The following is a 16,482-nucleotide window of genomic DNA, read 5'->3' as shown; positions in this document are numbered from 1 at the left end:
ACTCGCTGAGGCTAGACCATAGCCGTTTATTTATTCTTGATTTCATGAAGGTTTGCAGAACAGCACGTAACCGCATTATACATCTATCTTAGACGGACCTCACAGCAACAAAATAGGTGTACCACTGCACGATTTTCAAGTAGTACACGAAATATTTACATAATGTTCCGTATTAATAGGTAATATTTGAAGATCAAAAGTTCTCTAACATAAATACAAGATCACAACATTGTCATCACAGTTCATTGACGTTGACGTACAAAAGTACGTCAAATAGGTATGCAATATTAATACCAGCATAATGAAAATTAATTCCAATCAATAAGTATGAGTCTTCAAACTTTTTTCATTCTAAGCCGGGTTTCAAGGAGCAAATTACTTAAATGATATTGGAATCGTATTGTTTTAAGATAGTTTACTGCGTTTTTCAACCAATATGCCCCAACAAATCAAATCTAAGATGAGACTCGAGCTCCATGTGATGATAATTATTTACCCTGTTTTTTTAAATACTATTTGTCTACTAGTATACTTTTTCGTATATGTATATGACTTAATGTCGAAATAAATGCCAAAATCAACTGTCATTTTAATTAAATTCGCGATACGTGTGCTTTGATCCGAGCCCAGCGGGCATCTGATCAAAGAAGTTGCGTGCACGGAACCGCTGATATCATATTTTCGAACTTATTTAGTGAATGTGAAATTAAAAAAAAAGTAATCCTGGTAGTCGTTCAAGCATACAATTGCGCGTACATAGAAGCAGTTTTCATATTTCTATCTTTTGTGCACAAATTGTTACGAATCTTTAAAGTCCGTTTTAGACCTATGTTCGTGATCGTTTTCTATCGAGCAAAAGTCAAAAACTTAGGATTCTAATCCCTCCACTCACTAGAAAAAGCCCTCAAGTTTGCTAATTGAATGTATGGCAGCCGTATTGTGATCCAAAAAAGAGCTACGGCTTTTAAAAAACTCCGTTTTCTGAACTCACTGCACCTTAAAAAATATTTTCTCTACCTAAATATTATGTGTTACGTGCTATCTATCTAGTTATATCCCGGCTAGCTCAGGCGGTAGACCATGAGACTCTTATCCCATCAAAAACATAAATGTAAAAAAGGAGAGCCAAGTTCAATACAAAAATTATACTTGGCTGTGGGGTTCGCCACAAAAAGAATGGAGATCTAAATGAGTACCAAGTTCTATGCAAAATCCAAATATGTATTTATAGGAACAAAATAACATTATAAACAAGTATTAAACTCTATTTCTTTGCTTTATTGGATATCTATAACAATTGCTGTTATTTAAAAAAAATGTGAGATCTTAAAGCAGGTTAGATTTGACTTAGCCAGTTTTCATTACATCAGTCATTTTATAGATATCCAATAAAGCAAAGAAATAGAGTTTAATACTTGTTTATAATGTTATTTTGTTCCTATAAATACATATTTGGATTTTGCATAGAACTTGGTACTCATTTAGATCTCCATTCTTTTTGCGGCGAACCCCACAGCCAAGTATAATTTTTGTATTGAACTTGGCTCTCCTTTTTTACATTTATGTTTTTGATGGGATATCAATACTTTTTGTAAATAAACTAGGCAGGTATTGAGATTTAATGTTTTTTCTTGTGTTTTCGCTGCATGTTTTTTACTTCTGTTCTTTGTATTAATTATGTGGTGCCGCGCGCCGCCAACGACACACCGTTGGCCGGTTGTTTAGCGCGTATTACAGGTTTTTTGTATGGGGACCCCCCTATTTATTAACTTTTTTTATTTTTAGATTTTTTCCTACGCTTACACACAATTACCGAGCTGGATTCCAAATTTCATCCTTCTAGGTCATCTGGAAGTAGGTTAGGTTTAGGTACTATATGTCAGTCACAATAAAAAAGAAATTTGTATGGGGTCCCCCCCTATTTATTAACTTTTTGTTGTTTTTAGATTTTTTCCTACGCTTACACACAATAACTGAGCTGGATTCCAAATTTCATCCTTCTAGGTCATCTGGAAGTAGGTTAGGTTTAGGTACTTATATGTCAGTCACAATAAAAAATGATTTTTTTGTATGGGGACCCCCCCTATTTTATAACTTTTTTTTATTTTTAGATTTTTTCCTACGCTTTCACATAATAACTGAGCTGGATTCCAAATTTCATCCTTCTAGGTCATCTGGAAGTAGGTTAGGTTTAGGTACTATAAGTCTGTCAGTCAGTCTTAAAATTTACGACTTTTTGACCTTCATATCTTTATAACCGTTTGAGCTAGCTTCATGAAATTTGGGCTTCTAGATGTCCTTATGGATATAATTAAACACACGTAGTTTTATGTGTTTACGTTAAAGATGTTTTGAGTTATAGAAGGGTCAAAAGTGGCACCAAGTGGTTCGTGTAATATTACACTTGGCGCTGGCTAGCCAGTTCCTTTGCTTGAACTTGGCTTGACACGCTGCCGCGTGTCTAGATATGTACTTGGTCGGATCTCTCATTTCATTGTCATAGCCGCTTTTGCTTGTGCACGGTTCCCGCTCTCGCTTGCAACTCGTTGACTACCTTCGGAATTAGCAACCCTCTTCCCGTGATTGGCTGAGAGTGCGCGTGGCCTCGCTTTAACAATTACTCTAATGATCTCTCACACAAACAGTTATTAACTACATTTTGATTTACACTTTAAACTGAACGAAAAATGTTTTAAAGCCTTTATAGCTATTAAGTACAAGTGTTACGACTTCGGACCACTGCTTCGGACACCTTTTCTTTATATTTACCCGCGGGGTAGTTACGAAATTAACCTACTGGGGGCCTAGCCAAGACGATAACCGTACATCGACAAATGCCAAACGAAAAGAAAAAAAATGTATCGGGATGACAGATGCAACGAAAAGTCACGTGACTTTCCATACATTATCTATGTTTCAATTGGCGTTTTCTATCAACAATTGTTATCTTAGCTACCACTTGTATAATAATACCTTGATATCCTACAAATGTAAGCCGCTCATTTAGTTAAAAAATAAAAAAATGTATTCAGATTAGGCTAGGTCACATTTTAATTCCCATATACTAGATGGGATAGGTCTAGGCACACCTAACTCTTGCATTAAAGCTAGCAATAAAGGAGTGGAGTCACCCGTAATGTTGCCGTAATTTAGGCAGATACATAGCTCATGTCGAGGACGGCCTTGTATATTCTGTAAAACGTTAAGTAAATTACTGCGCAAGGCGAGTAAATTTGTTTGATATGCTAAAATAAAATAATAGAAATATTTATGCCAATGTCAGTTAATTCCTTGAAATAGTCGACTTAAATTAGTTAAAAGAATTCATATTAAAAATGTCTTCCGAGCTGTGGTACTGAAAAAATGTGATGTGGTACTGAAACATAGCAAGATAGCATTAATGAGTAATGACATTTCATTCAGTCTAAATCCAGACGCGTATGGCCACGCGTTGGGCGGATAGAATACTGCCAGAGACAAACGCCACATTGCAGGCTAGCATGCACTGGGCCCAAGACAGAGCGGCTTGGAATGCGCTGGTAAAGTGTCCACATTCGTCACGTCCCTCAGCCATGAGGATACGACAAGGAAGAAGAAATCCAAACAATACACTTGATGTAATAAACTTATGTAAAAAAAACATATTTACAAAAAGTTAAAATAAGTGAGGTCCATGTATGGTCAAACAAAAAAAAAGATTAAATTATGCAAAATACTTACGTATAATGCCACAGCGAGGTTAGTTGATTATTGTAAACATACCTACGTTTTTGTAGCTAGGTACAAAAAACTAATCATCGCTAATCGATCCCCCTACAAGCTAATTTCCGTACGTGTCCTGAATTCGCGAACAACGTCGTGGCGGGGCGCTTCCTGAGCATTGCAATATCCGCTAGGTAAACCCTTTTAGTAAATTGTCAGACCCGATTCAAGTGTTGACCCTTGGCCCCGATTATGAAAGCTGTAATGCTTTCGCTTTGGCTTTAGGTGGCAATGTCATGGCAATGACAAATAGACTTGGACCGGATAATTCAGGAGAACGGAAATTAGGCTATTCCATATTCGTAAATACTCGTCATGTTGGAAATAACGATGAACATATATACTTTTCAGAAGAAAAAAAATAATGGGTGTTCTGTGTTTTTTTTTAGCATTTTATTTTAACCCTAATGATAAACGATACCACACGCTACGCTTGTCACTTCGTTCGTCGTTATCTTCTTTGATTTTGGGATGGCTAGTCCTTATTTGTGACGTTATCTATGAAAAGGGACCTTATTGTCGATGGCGCTTACGCCATTATTAACGATGCTCCGATATAAATACAATACCGCGCGACGCTGTGAGGCGTAAGCGCCATTGACAATAAGGTCCCTTTTCATAGATAATGCCCCATTTATGGGTAACAAGTCGAGTTACTTGTGATAAGTGATAACACTACCTATGCCGAATTCTTCCATTATCATATTTATCATTATTGGTCGGCAGAGAGATTTTGGCAGACATTAACACTTAAAGACAAAATCGATGGTTTAAGAAATAAGTTTTTGTTGATGTTTACACAGTGCGGGAACCTCGATAGCACGAATCTCAAGGGAAACGCCAAAAACTTCGTGTTAATGAGGTTTCGCCTTATAGTATAGAGGGCATCAAATTAGGGAGGTTCTTAAAAGATTTGGTTCGGCCTAAAGAGGTTTCGAGTTACCTATAAAAAACTACTAAACTATACTATTTAATCGTTTGAAAATTTCGAATTAAAGAGGTTAATTAGGTATATAAACTCGTAAAGTACAATCTTACTATATTTTTCGAGTTATATACAGGTTTTATACTGTTTATATTTTGCATTGAACTCTAACAATATTTTGGCGGTAACTATTGGGAAAATAAATCCCACCTTTTACCAGTTGTTTCGTGTTGAGATGGTTTCATTAGGTTTGATGGTAACTACTGGGATTTTTTGTCCAGTAATGGTAAAAGATGGGGAAAAAATCCAAGTAGTTACCACTGGTATCAACTTGGTGGTAACTAGTGGGACTAACCCAGTTTCTTTACAAAATGTGATGAAAGCTGGGTGTGAATCGTAAAAGCTTTAGCCTATCGCCTGCTAGGACTTTCCGATATTAGGTAGGGTTTAAAGAATGCAAGGTCACTTCCGCTGTTTTATTCAACTTAGCAATTAGATTGATGAACATCCGGGAAAGCTAAATGATAAAGTAGAGTTTTTATCATAAAACTACATGTACATATTTATCAGTAGGTAAACACACTATAAAGGAATTGGTTTGGTTTTTTTTGTAGGTAGGTATATTTTATATGTAAGTAGTTTGTATTTTTATTTTATTTCTAGTTTTAACTTATATATATAACTAACTAACTATTTTGGCTCAGCGATCCAAAGAGAATCTTGGCCTCCGAAACGAGAGCGTGCCACCTGTCCCGATCCTGCGCAACTTCCTGCCAGTTACTGACGCGAAGCTGAAGCAGATCCGCCGCCACACTGTCTTCCCAGCGATACCTGGGCCGACCCACTGGACGGCTACCAGTCGGTCGTCCCAAGAACGCCTTCTTGACAGCCCGATCCTCTCCCATTCTGAGTAGGTGACCGAACCAGCGAAGTCTGTGCGCTTTCGTTTCGCCGATGATATTGGGTTCGGCCACTAACTCCTCGATCTCGGCATTTTTCCGGATCCTCCAGGTGCCGTCATCTCTCTGAATAGGTCCCAGGATCTTGCGAAAAACTTTTCTCTCTGCTACCAGGAGCTGACCTTCTTCTTTTAGTGTTAGGGACCAGGCCTCACAGCCATACATTAGGATAGGCCGTGTAACGTATTATATATATATATGTATATATTTATATAAATATATATATAAGTTATTTATATAAATATATATATATATATAAGTTATTTATATATATACATATTATATATAATATTGTATCATAAAAGATTAGATGTTAGTAATTTTTTGCATTACTAGTTAAAAATGTCTGTTATGTAGATAAATTTGCATTTACATTTTGTACATAAAATAATTACTGGATTAGACTAGTTTATACGTTTTAGTTTTGGCGTGCAATAGGAGAGACCTATGTCCAACAGTAGACGAGAGTAGGCTGATGACGATGATGATGAGTTTAAGTTTTGAGTAGGTACATTTCTTCAAATAGGATGAGTTTGGACACCAAAAAAAATACGAGTCTGTTATTTTAGGCCACTCTAAAAATAAATCTAATCGGAGCCGGACAGTTGGGTATGATTCCTTGCTAGTTACTACAAAAATCCCCTTTGACAATGCACGCGTAGGTGTAGGTTATTAACGAACTTTTTGACTGTACTCTGGTCACTTCCGTCATGCATAATTGCATATTAATAAAGAATTTCGTAAACGAACTAAAGTAAATAGTTTTACGAATTCCTCAAGACTTAACCAAATTTTCACGAAGTTTATACCTCGAATACTTAAGTTTATTAATCATACTTGCTTTGTGCTAAATATTTATGAATTATTCATAAGGTTACGGCAGTTTGTTCTTGTCATTATAATACAAATTCGCAGCGAGTGTAAAATTAAAGGAAATTGCGGTAAAGTGTTGTTTATCAGGCAATTAACTGGTTATTTTATTGCAGTTTCTAGTTTGACAGAGTACGAGTAGGTACCTACTGCTACCACCTATTTATTGTTATTATTTATTAGGAGTTTATGTTGAGCGGTGTCGGTAGGTGGGCACTGTACAGTATACGACATCAACGCGACACGAGACCTGAATTGCTCAGAAAGACAACACAGTGAGCTATTCGTTCGTCTCTTCCTTGTTTTGTCTATATTATATCTAGTTATAATCTCATATCTAATAATAATACATCAAATAGGAATTCTTATACCTCACTTTATATTCTTGCACTTTAGGTGTTTTTTTTTGGAATATAAACATAAGTTTGAAGATCATTCTTATTTAAAAATGCCATGTTAGCCAAAAAAAAAACAAAGAATTAATATTAACAAATATACGAGTATCAAATAAATTATAATATTTAAACATGAGTAAAGTATAAAAAAAACAATGTTTACAAGTAAATAGATAGGTCAACGCCAAGGTCATTAATCCTATCGATTAAGCAGGCGCAAGCCACACGCAAAACTCCTTGCCTTGACACACAAATGGTCAGCACCACTTCCACCAATTTACATCTGAAATTATGTAGGGCAAACCGTTTGCTGCCGGAAACGTGCCGATCGACGTGCTGAAGTATCAACGGTTACATTGAAATCTTGACTTTTATTTAATTACTGAAACGGATTACAGAACTTTGGTTATTGTTTTTTACTTATAAATGCGTGTTTATTGTATGAGGAGTAAAGACATATTTACGAATAAGGAATAAAGTGTAAATACTTTAGAATATCTACTACAAATTTAACTCCTTAATTACTATATACATACACTACACCTTATAAAAAAACAACGTCGCCGCCGTGTCTGTCTGTTTGTGTGTAGGTATGTAAATATGTTCGCGATAAACTCTAAAACTACTGAACGGATTTTCATGCCGTTTTCACATATCAATAGAGTGATTATTGAGGAAGGTTTAGGTGTATACATTTTAAGCCGGGCGGAGCCGGGGCGGATCGCTAGTATATTGCTGATATTTGGTAATATTGCATACATACATACTACCAAAGAGCGAAATAAGCTGAGTAGGTATAGGTATGCGAGTGAGCAGAGGTATCTGTAGTAGTAATTAAGTGCTCTTCGCTTTTTATAGATGACTAAATCTGAAGAAAAAACAAATGTTTTGATTTTATCGTGAATATAAAAAAAAACTTGTTCAATTCGTAGAATCGGTGCGTACAAGGCTATTATTTCTATTGCTGACTCATATTTCTTTTAACCAGTATAATCGTGATATCAGATTACATGCAGTGTTAACGAATCGTCAGGTCACGCTCATACCAGTTATCCGAGCGAGTTGAGTAAGCTACGGGAGCTGCAGTCCCGCGGCTTGGCTCCTTTGCGAGTTACGAGTATGGTAATGGTAAGCAGTCCTCGTTACGCCCGCCGTCTGACACACTTTGCTCACGCTACGCTACGGGAGCTGCCCAGTAAAGATTTACTTTTTAATTGAGCCACTGGCACGCTTGCCGCTATCGTAAACGACTATTGTACGGCCAGAAATAGACGGCATGTAACTAAATTTCGTTTTTATTAATTATTTGAATGAGTGTTTTGAATCAGTGGACGCTTTCACCATTGGCAACTTTGTTGCGCAGTGGGCAAGATTCTCTCAGTTTTGGTTTATGAATTGAAATAAGTAGTTTTTAGAGCACCGTACAAAACTTTGTTTCTATTGAAAATGATCTCGATTGTGATATCATGTACAAAAATGTATTGTCGATAACTAAGTACCTACTTTGTTTTTATTTGCAATGTTAATTAGTCGCTTTAGGTAAAATCTTATCCATAGTAAGAAATAGTTTCCCCCAATAATAAATCCCAACTGATCCAATGGCAGAGCTGGAAGATGGATATAGGAACTCTATTATAAAATAACTATATTAGTCCTTCATATACTCATAATTTACGGCTTAACCTCGCTAAAATCAACTCCATGATCAGCCCAATGACCTAAAGCTTCGTTTATATATGACAAATTGTCGATTTATCAATAATAAAACGGTAAAATTCGGAGATTTGAATTATTTCACTACCATTCCTCACACACAAAATGTATAAATATCACCCGGACACTTGACAGTTTAAATAAACTGTATAGGCAGTAGTCATCTCTACTAAATAAATTGGTATTATTTCTCAGATCCCCTGTTCGTTTGATCGTAATGTATTCTAATATAAGGAGAATCCGTAGTAGTGGTAGGTTAAACAGACAAAGAAAGTTTCTTAAAAGCTACGTTAAAACGCGGTTCCTCCTCCCTCCATGTTTGTGTGATATCTTGGCAACGGTCGCGTGCAGCGAACAGTCATCTTTACTCGTTTTTACTGCCGGGAGTTAGTTTACTGCGAGATCGATCAACCATCCCTGTATGATTTGTTTTGGTGCTTCGTGATACGCGAAACGAAATATGTACCTACTTATTTAGATTGTAAATCAATCAGTGCACTCTATGCGATATAATTTTTTTTAATGCTTACTTACCACTTAGGTACTAAATTTGATAGACCACAATCGATATTGCAAAAAATATACGTAGCAATATGGAATTAAGTTCATTACACGTGCTATTGGCTCGTTCTTAAAATAAAAAATAAAAACAACATCCCTTTTAGGTATACCCATGACAAGTTTGTATTAGTCTGTGCCAAGCTTATATGCAAAAAGTATTTTCAAACCGACCGTTTCCGTAGTTTTTTCGGTGACCGCTTCCCATCAGGCGGCTCGTCTGCTCATTTGCTGGACTATTACATAAAAAAAACAAGAAAATAATTTTCTGAATACCAGAAATTACGGAGTTCTGAGGTAATAGAAATACAAAAAACGGTCGAATTGATAAACTTCTCCTTTTTTGAAGCCGGTTAAAAAACCTGTGAGTATAAGTCGGTACCTACTTATCTTATTTTTACGAAGTACCTAAAACGAGAAATAATAAGATGAAACTATTCCACGGTTATGTGTTGAATTTCGTTTATCAGCTTTTAGTGTTATCTAAAACACTAATGGTGTGTTGTGATTTTGATAGCTATTACCAGATTTAATGGTGTTTGTACAAAAGCATGCGTAAATGATACATTGACTATAAATTTAAATTGTCCAATTTTATCTTCTTAATACACTACTACGAGGGCTAGAGGCCGATTTTTGAAATTCGACCACTCGATTTCGTGTATTTCGTGAAATGATATCTCCACTACTAGGCGTTTAAATTCTACTAATAGAATTGAAATCGAGTAGTCAATACCACTAGATTCCAAATTTCGATCGCTCGTATTTCAAAAATTAGCATTTCGCCGTTTTCCACCGATTTTCGAGTGACGAAATCGAGCGATCGAAATTCAGAAATCGGCCCCCTGATCCGAAAGTTGTTAGTTGCTCCGGCTTTACTCATGCAATTGCATTATTATTTATACCGTTTTGAGGGATTTTTCAATGCAAATTCTGGCCAAGAAAAAAAAACTTATACTTACTGAGTAGTTTTTTTATAACAATTTTTTTACTGAAAGATGATTTTGTATGAAATTACAAATTGCCTAGAAAAAACGACATTTTATGTGACAATTAAATGATTTTCGTATTGAAAATAGAACTTGAATTTACCCGAATCTCGTTACTCGGTTCCAGCTGTTATATTTAATGTATAACTCATAAGTCATTTTATATAATACGTCACATTTTCTTTGTATACCTACTTATCTGAAATATGTACTTTTTATGAAATGACTCATTGTTGACACCTATTAAAGTCACAATTATGTTTGCACACTCGAAACGATTGATACATAAGAAAACGGTCGAGATTCTTTATTAGCAGCATCTAAGAAAAAAAAGTATGATTCTATACAAATATTGCTTCCACGGAGTCTCAATTGCTGATCATCATGACCGATATGGTTAGGCTACGACCCATCAAATAAAAAAATAAAATAAAATAACTGAGCATTATCTAAAAATTAATTTACTACACCTTAATAAGTACTGAAATATCCCTTACAATGGTATAAATTATAAAGCAATCGCATCAGTAGAGCCGGAGCAACTAATAACTTTCGGATCAGCCCTCGTAAAAAGTAGAAACACATAGGTATTAATCAAAAACATTACCTACATGTAAAAAATGCACTCCTTCTAAAACACTTAAATCATTATGCACTTATAAATGCACTTCTTCACTGCTAAAAAAGCTGCAGTCTTATTTAAAACCGTCGCTAAATAGTTACTGTGATTAGTTAAAAAAATTGTTTTAGACATTTTTTTTATATAATTAATTGGCGAGATGCTTTCAAGGATCAAATAAATAAACAGATAAAATTGCCGTTATTCATAAACGTGCTTCAAGCCTCAATTGACATTTTACTTATGTACCTATTTGTAAGAAAGTGGTAAAATTTAAACTGGCTAAATGAATTTTGTAAAGTTTCATGTATAAGGGGGTTAGTATCTATAGGAAGCTATTAGGACAACATACTCCTACCCAGTCTCGTACCTATTAAATTTTTAAGCAAGCTTAATATCAGATGTGACAGTCCGCCAATGAACTAGGATTACCAGTCCGCCGGACGATATCAGCCTGTCAGTTGTTCGGAACTGTCACCTTTTGCGATTAACTGACAGGCCTATATCGCCCGGTGGACTGGTAATCAGTGGGCCCCTTAAGTAGCATGAGTGCTACGACGTAGCAGTTACCCTTTGGTACAATGGCTCACCACTGCAACCTACACCGGAAACTGGACGGGGATTTCTAAATTGTTTCAATATTTGTAGTACTTCTAATCCGGATTAGATTCCAATTAGTCTGATAAACGGATCACTTAGACATAGTACGATGTAAGTAATACCTAGGTATTAGGCTGCACAGTGTAGAACTTTCTGGACTTTCCAAAGATCCAATTCAGACTTACATATTTTTAACATTTTTCAACAGGAGGAAGTATCAAAAGTTACATTCGTGTTTCTAAATGAAACTAACAGTTTAATGCGAAGTGTGAAGATTTTAATTTAGTGTTGGTGGAGTGGAGTGAAATTTTTTGCACAAAACCAATTCGATTCTATTTAGTTGGTAAAATTCTCCTTATGGGAATTGGTTGTAAAACCCACTAGATATTTTGAATAGTGACAAGACTTTAGGGAGGTAGAATTACCTACCTACAGTTAGCATCAAAAAATACTGGGTTTCTTTGGTTTTCACTATTTGATGTGATTTTGTTAGAGATTAGTGAATACCTGTTTTACCTAATACTCGTACATTTATTTCTCAAGTCTGCTTCAATTCCTACTGAACTATTTTTACTATGTGCATGTTTAAATTTGCTACGCTACTTAGGTATGTCTTGAGGAAAGAAAAACCCCTATAAGTAATAAATTGCTTAAATAATTGAATGAATACAGCGGTATACAGAACTTGATTTTAACAGTATTCATATAATTTCATACAATAATGCTTATTGTATTTCCTGCCATCGATATGCATAAGTAAGACGTATTCGTTATTTATAATTCCAGTAAAACAGTGATTTGATTTCGTGTCAAAAGCTACATTAGAAAGATTTCTACCCCGATACAACAAAAAGTTTCTAGGGTACCTAAACTTAACTTCTACGTAGATTTATATCCACATTAAATTGCACTGTGCCAAAGTTTGAGTCTGAACTGCTTATACATGCTAGAGCGCAGACAAGACAACATAACTGCTTGTTTATTTTTAAATTTCCTGTCAGTGAAAAGTGGAAATAATAAGAACTAATTAAAACCGGCATTTCGCTGAAGACTTTTGATTACTGTTGAGCACGAAAGACATGTATTTTATATAATATACGGGTTTTGAAAGACGTAGATGGATAGATGATTGATTACAAACTACACCTTAAATTACCTACAAAAAATTTGGAAAAGTACCTAGGTAATTCATAATAGATATAAAAAAAGGTCAATCATACGCTTTTTTGGAATACAATAACAATAACGAAACAATAACAATAACGAGTTATTTAAGAAAGCTTTTACTTATATTGCCAATATTGAACGTTTGGCTTTAAGGTCTACCAAATTGTTAGTATGTTTCCCGAATCTTGTGTAAAATTTCATCTACCTAGAGAATTCATACTGTAATTTATTTGGTACTTTTTTTGTAAAAAACGGTCACAAGAATGAAGGATATTTGCTAACCGGATCGTGTATGCCCGCCATGGGCACGGTGACGGCGTCCTCTCCGCCGGCCGCCACCAGCTTCTCCAGCACCTTGAGGGTGTTCTCCACCGCCGACCATTCCGTCTTCTGGGCCAGCACCAGCACCTTCGCTGCCGCCTCCCGCATGTTGACCCCCGCGCTGGGAGGCTTTGGAACATCTCCATTGCCCTCCTTAATCTCTTTCTTATCACCGTTGGCGGAGGACGTCTCATCCTTATCATCTGTGACCTTTGCCGCTCCTGATTTATCATCTTCGGTGTTTTTCTTAGGCGGACCCTTTCCGCCTTTTTTGCCGGATGGCGCTTGAGACATCCTCACTTCATAACCGGGCCAGGTTCACGATCACTTCTTCATCACTACACTGTGGCGTCGCGTATCACCGTGCTCGGTCTGGGCTATGTTGAGCGCAGGGCGGGCGGGCCATGACTGCGGCACGGCTGCGTAGCTCAGCCGATTTCTTGCATGATTCGAGTATATAAAGGCGAAGGCAGGTGCGCGAACCGGATTTACAAACAAACTTGATTCGGCGATGTCTCAAAACGTCACATGCATTGGCTCGATTTTTTTACTTTTATGTTATCGGGGGATCGCTGCCAGACTTGTAGCTACTGTCTACCTGAAATGATGCGATGTACGTTGGAGAATATAAAGAAATTTAAAATACTGAAAAAAGGAACTAGTGGGTGTAGCTAAATATTTCCCATAACATAAGTAGTGGATATAAAAATAGACTTGTGGTTATCTAAAGAATTCGCTTTAAATAAACATCCCTACGAAATGTTTAGTTTAGGTGGGTGGTAAATATAATTGCTTTTTCTAATTTAGGAATGCAAGTACACAGCTATCGTTGTCAATATATTAATACATTTTGCTGATTACATTTATAGTAAATTGGTAAAACGTGCCGAGTCACGTACTCGTAGAGCCGGTTTGAAGGTATCAAGACGTGGACGAGAATATCGTAATATCAATATGCTGGAAGATTATCCATTGAAGAGGTTTATGCTGACATCATATTTTTGGGACTCCTAAAAGCCGCATTCGGCGCGCGAGCCGTGGTTTGCCAACCTAGATGCTTACAATTATTACACGCCCTGAAAATAACATCTGAAAACTTAGCACAAAAACACATTTGAAGTAATTTAATTCTAATTAGCAATTAAGCCTTTGTAATGCGTAAGGTCTTCATTCTTAACATCGTGGGTATAAATGATCAAAGATGAAGATATTACTTATAAATAGAACCTTTATTACACCAAAGTAAATTAAAAAACCCCTTCACATTTTTTATGCCTCCACCACTAGGTAAATCTCGCCAATGTGTTGTGAGTTGTGAGTTAGTTGTGAGTCACATAATTTACACTATGAAATTCGTGTGGAAACAATGAGCATTGAGTGTACAGTCGCCATCATATTCAGAGCCGCCAATGTGTTCACAAGTTTCTGAACACGTTAGAGTGCGTGTTCAGGTATTTGTGAGCGCCTTGGCCGCTCCGATGGCAACTGTACACTCATACTGCCGTATTCGAACTTCAAGATATTCACAAGAGACGACACGTACTAGATCCATTCTAGATACGTTATAGTTTAGATATCAACTAGTTCTCTTTTGCAGCGCAATTCGGGCAACCAATGTCACTTACGTTGGATAGAGTAAGATATCTATTAGATGTGAATTGGATCTCTAAGTTATATCCTGTGGAAATCGTTCAAGAGTATCACCAGAATCGCGCAAATGTAACATATCGTTATCGTATCTTGGTGATGTCTAAAAGATATCTATTCGATGTCTATTTCAAAATCCGAATCGGGCCCATACTCATTGTTTGCCGGTCTAAAACTCAGAGATTAGCGAATTAGGGAAAGTTACATGTTAAGAATAATGCGCAACGTTAATTACCTACCCTAACAGCAAGTATTTATTAGTGACGTCATGTTTAAGGATAAACACTAAATTAATTTTAACTACCATTTATTTATTTGTGCAAAATAGTAATAACAGTTTAGCTAAAGGTAATTTTAGGATTTATAAAAAATAACCTGTTTATTCAACTGTACACCACAAGACAAGAGCGGCTACATAAGTATGGAATAAATAAAACAATTGTTTTACTTAATTTTTATATTAAGATACATTAATAACTATAGTCCATCTATTTAAAGTAGTGGACTGAACTCTCAAGAGTATTAATATTAATTTACTCCTTATCAGCACCTTAATTTATTGCCCAGTTGGATGGCCTCGTGCATCCTCGACCTTGTTTGGGAAAATTGGGGGAAGAATACGGACGCGTTTTCAGCTACTTCGATTTGTATCGTGGCCTTAAGAGGTCGAGGGAAATTTGCATGTTTCGTCACAGGCGGGGCGGGGGCGGCGGCGCGCGGGGCCGTCGCGTGCGCTCCACGCGCCACTTCCGGCGCCACGGGGCGCGGGGGCAGGGGGCGGGCTCCGCCACGGCCTCGATTCTGCCACGGCTATGATCAGATACGGAGGAACACAAGGGCTTGACCAGCGGTCTGGTTTAACATATTTATAATATAACTAGGCATGTAAGACTACTCGTAGTACGTTCGGGTATAAGGATTTGGATTGTAAAGGAAAACGAGACAATGCTGCTAAGGAAAAATACTCGTAGGTAGTAAATATATAGGTGTGCTATTTAAATTTATCAAAGGCGTCAGGGGCGATTTTTTAATTTCGACCGCTCAATTTCGTGTATTTCGTTAAATAATATCTCCACTACTAGGCAACTAAATTCTACTAATAGAATTGAAAACGAGTGGTCAATACCACTCAATTCCGAATTTCTATCCCTCGTATTTCAAAAATTAGCATTTCTCCGTTTTCCACGAATTTTCGAGTACCGAAATCGAGCGATCGGAATTCAAAAATCGGCCCCCAGACCTGATTTTGTTATATCGACTACATACATGCATAGATACGTATATTGCAAATCAAAAAAAGGTAATGGATTTCTCAACCAACATCTGAATTCTTAAGAGGATATTATCATCTGAGCCCCTTCACAGATTTAAGAATTTTAGGTAGGTAATTATCTCGGTCGCGCTGACGGGGACGGCTCCTTAAATGATTACCTACTGCTGAAATTATTCATCTAGGATCAAAATACAACAATGAAGAACGTTTGTATGGAAAAAGGACCACTAATATATCCTCTTAAATATAACAGTTTTTTTTCTTATTCTAAATACCACTGTAGCTGTGAAGTCGGATAACATTCACGAAGCACTTCGCAGCCCAACGCTTTTGGTCGGGGTGCCTTGCCCTGGGGTAAATACGCTCATGTACTGCAGTGCCGAAATTCTTTCTGTTAGTAAATACTCGATAAGACAGATGGTAAATATGTAATCACATAATTATCATATTGCCATTGCTTCCATAATTTATGTACCTAATATATCTCAATAACATTTATTAACATACCGTATCTTTATGAGGTAGATATACATTCATATCAAACAACGACTATATACTTCACGTGTGTCAGATTAATTCTTTATTGGCAGCACCCTTCAACGTTAGTTAAACAACATTAATGAGCAATAAACAAAAAAAATCCAGACGACTTCGTCGTTTTGTAGTTTCAGTCAAGATACGCAA

At 36.5% G+C, this 16,482-nt stretch overlaps 1 protein-coding gene across 1 annotated transcript in view; it reads right to left on the bottom strand.

The window, feature by feature from the left end:
• The window catches only part of LOC134663975 (serine/threonine-protein phosphatase 6 regulatory ankyrin repeat subunit B), a 49,391-nt gene extending 35,973 nt beyond the window's left edge, over positions 1-13,418 (bottom strand). Inside the window, exon 1 of the mRNA XM_063520535.1 lies at positions 12,840-13,418. Within this exon, the coding sequence (XP_063376605.1) occupies positions 12,840-13,172 (333 nt within the window). The 5' untranslated portion in view covers positions 13,173-13,418. The remainder of the gene's footprint in view (positions 1-12,839) is intronic.
• Positions 13,419-16,482: the final 3,064 nt, after the last annotated feature.

This window comes from Cydia fagiglandana, chromosome 1, assembly GCF_963556715.1.
Source record: "Cydia fagiglandana chromosome 1, ilCydFagi1.1, whole genome shotgun sequence".
NCBI lineage: Eukaryota > Metazoa > Arthropoda > Insecta > Lepidoptera > Tortricidae > Cydia > Cydia fagiglandana.
The sequence above is the reverse complement of the archived record's forward strand: the minus strand, read 5'-3'. Positions and strand labels throughout refer to the sequence as shown.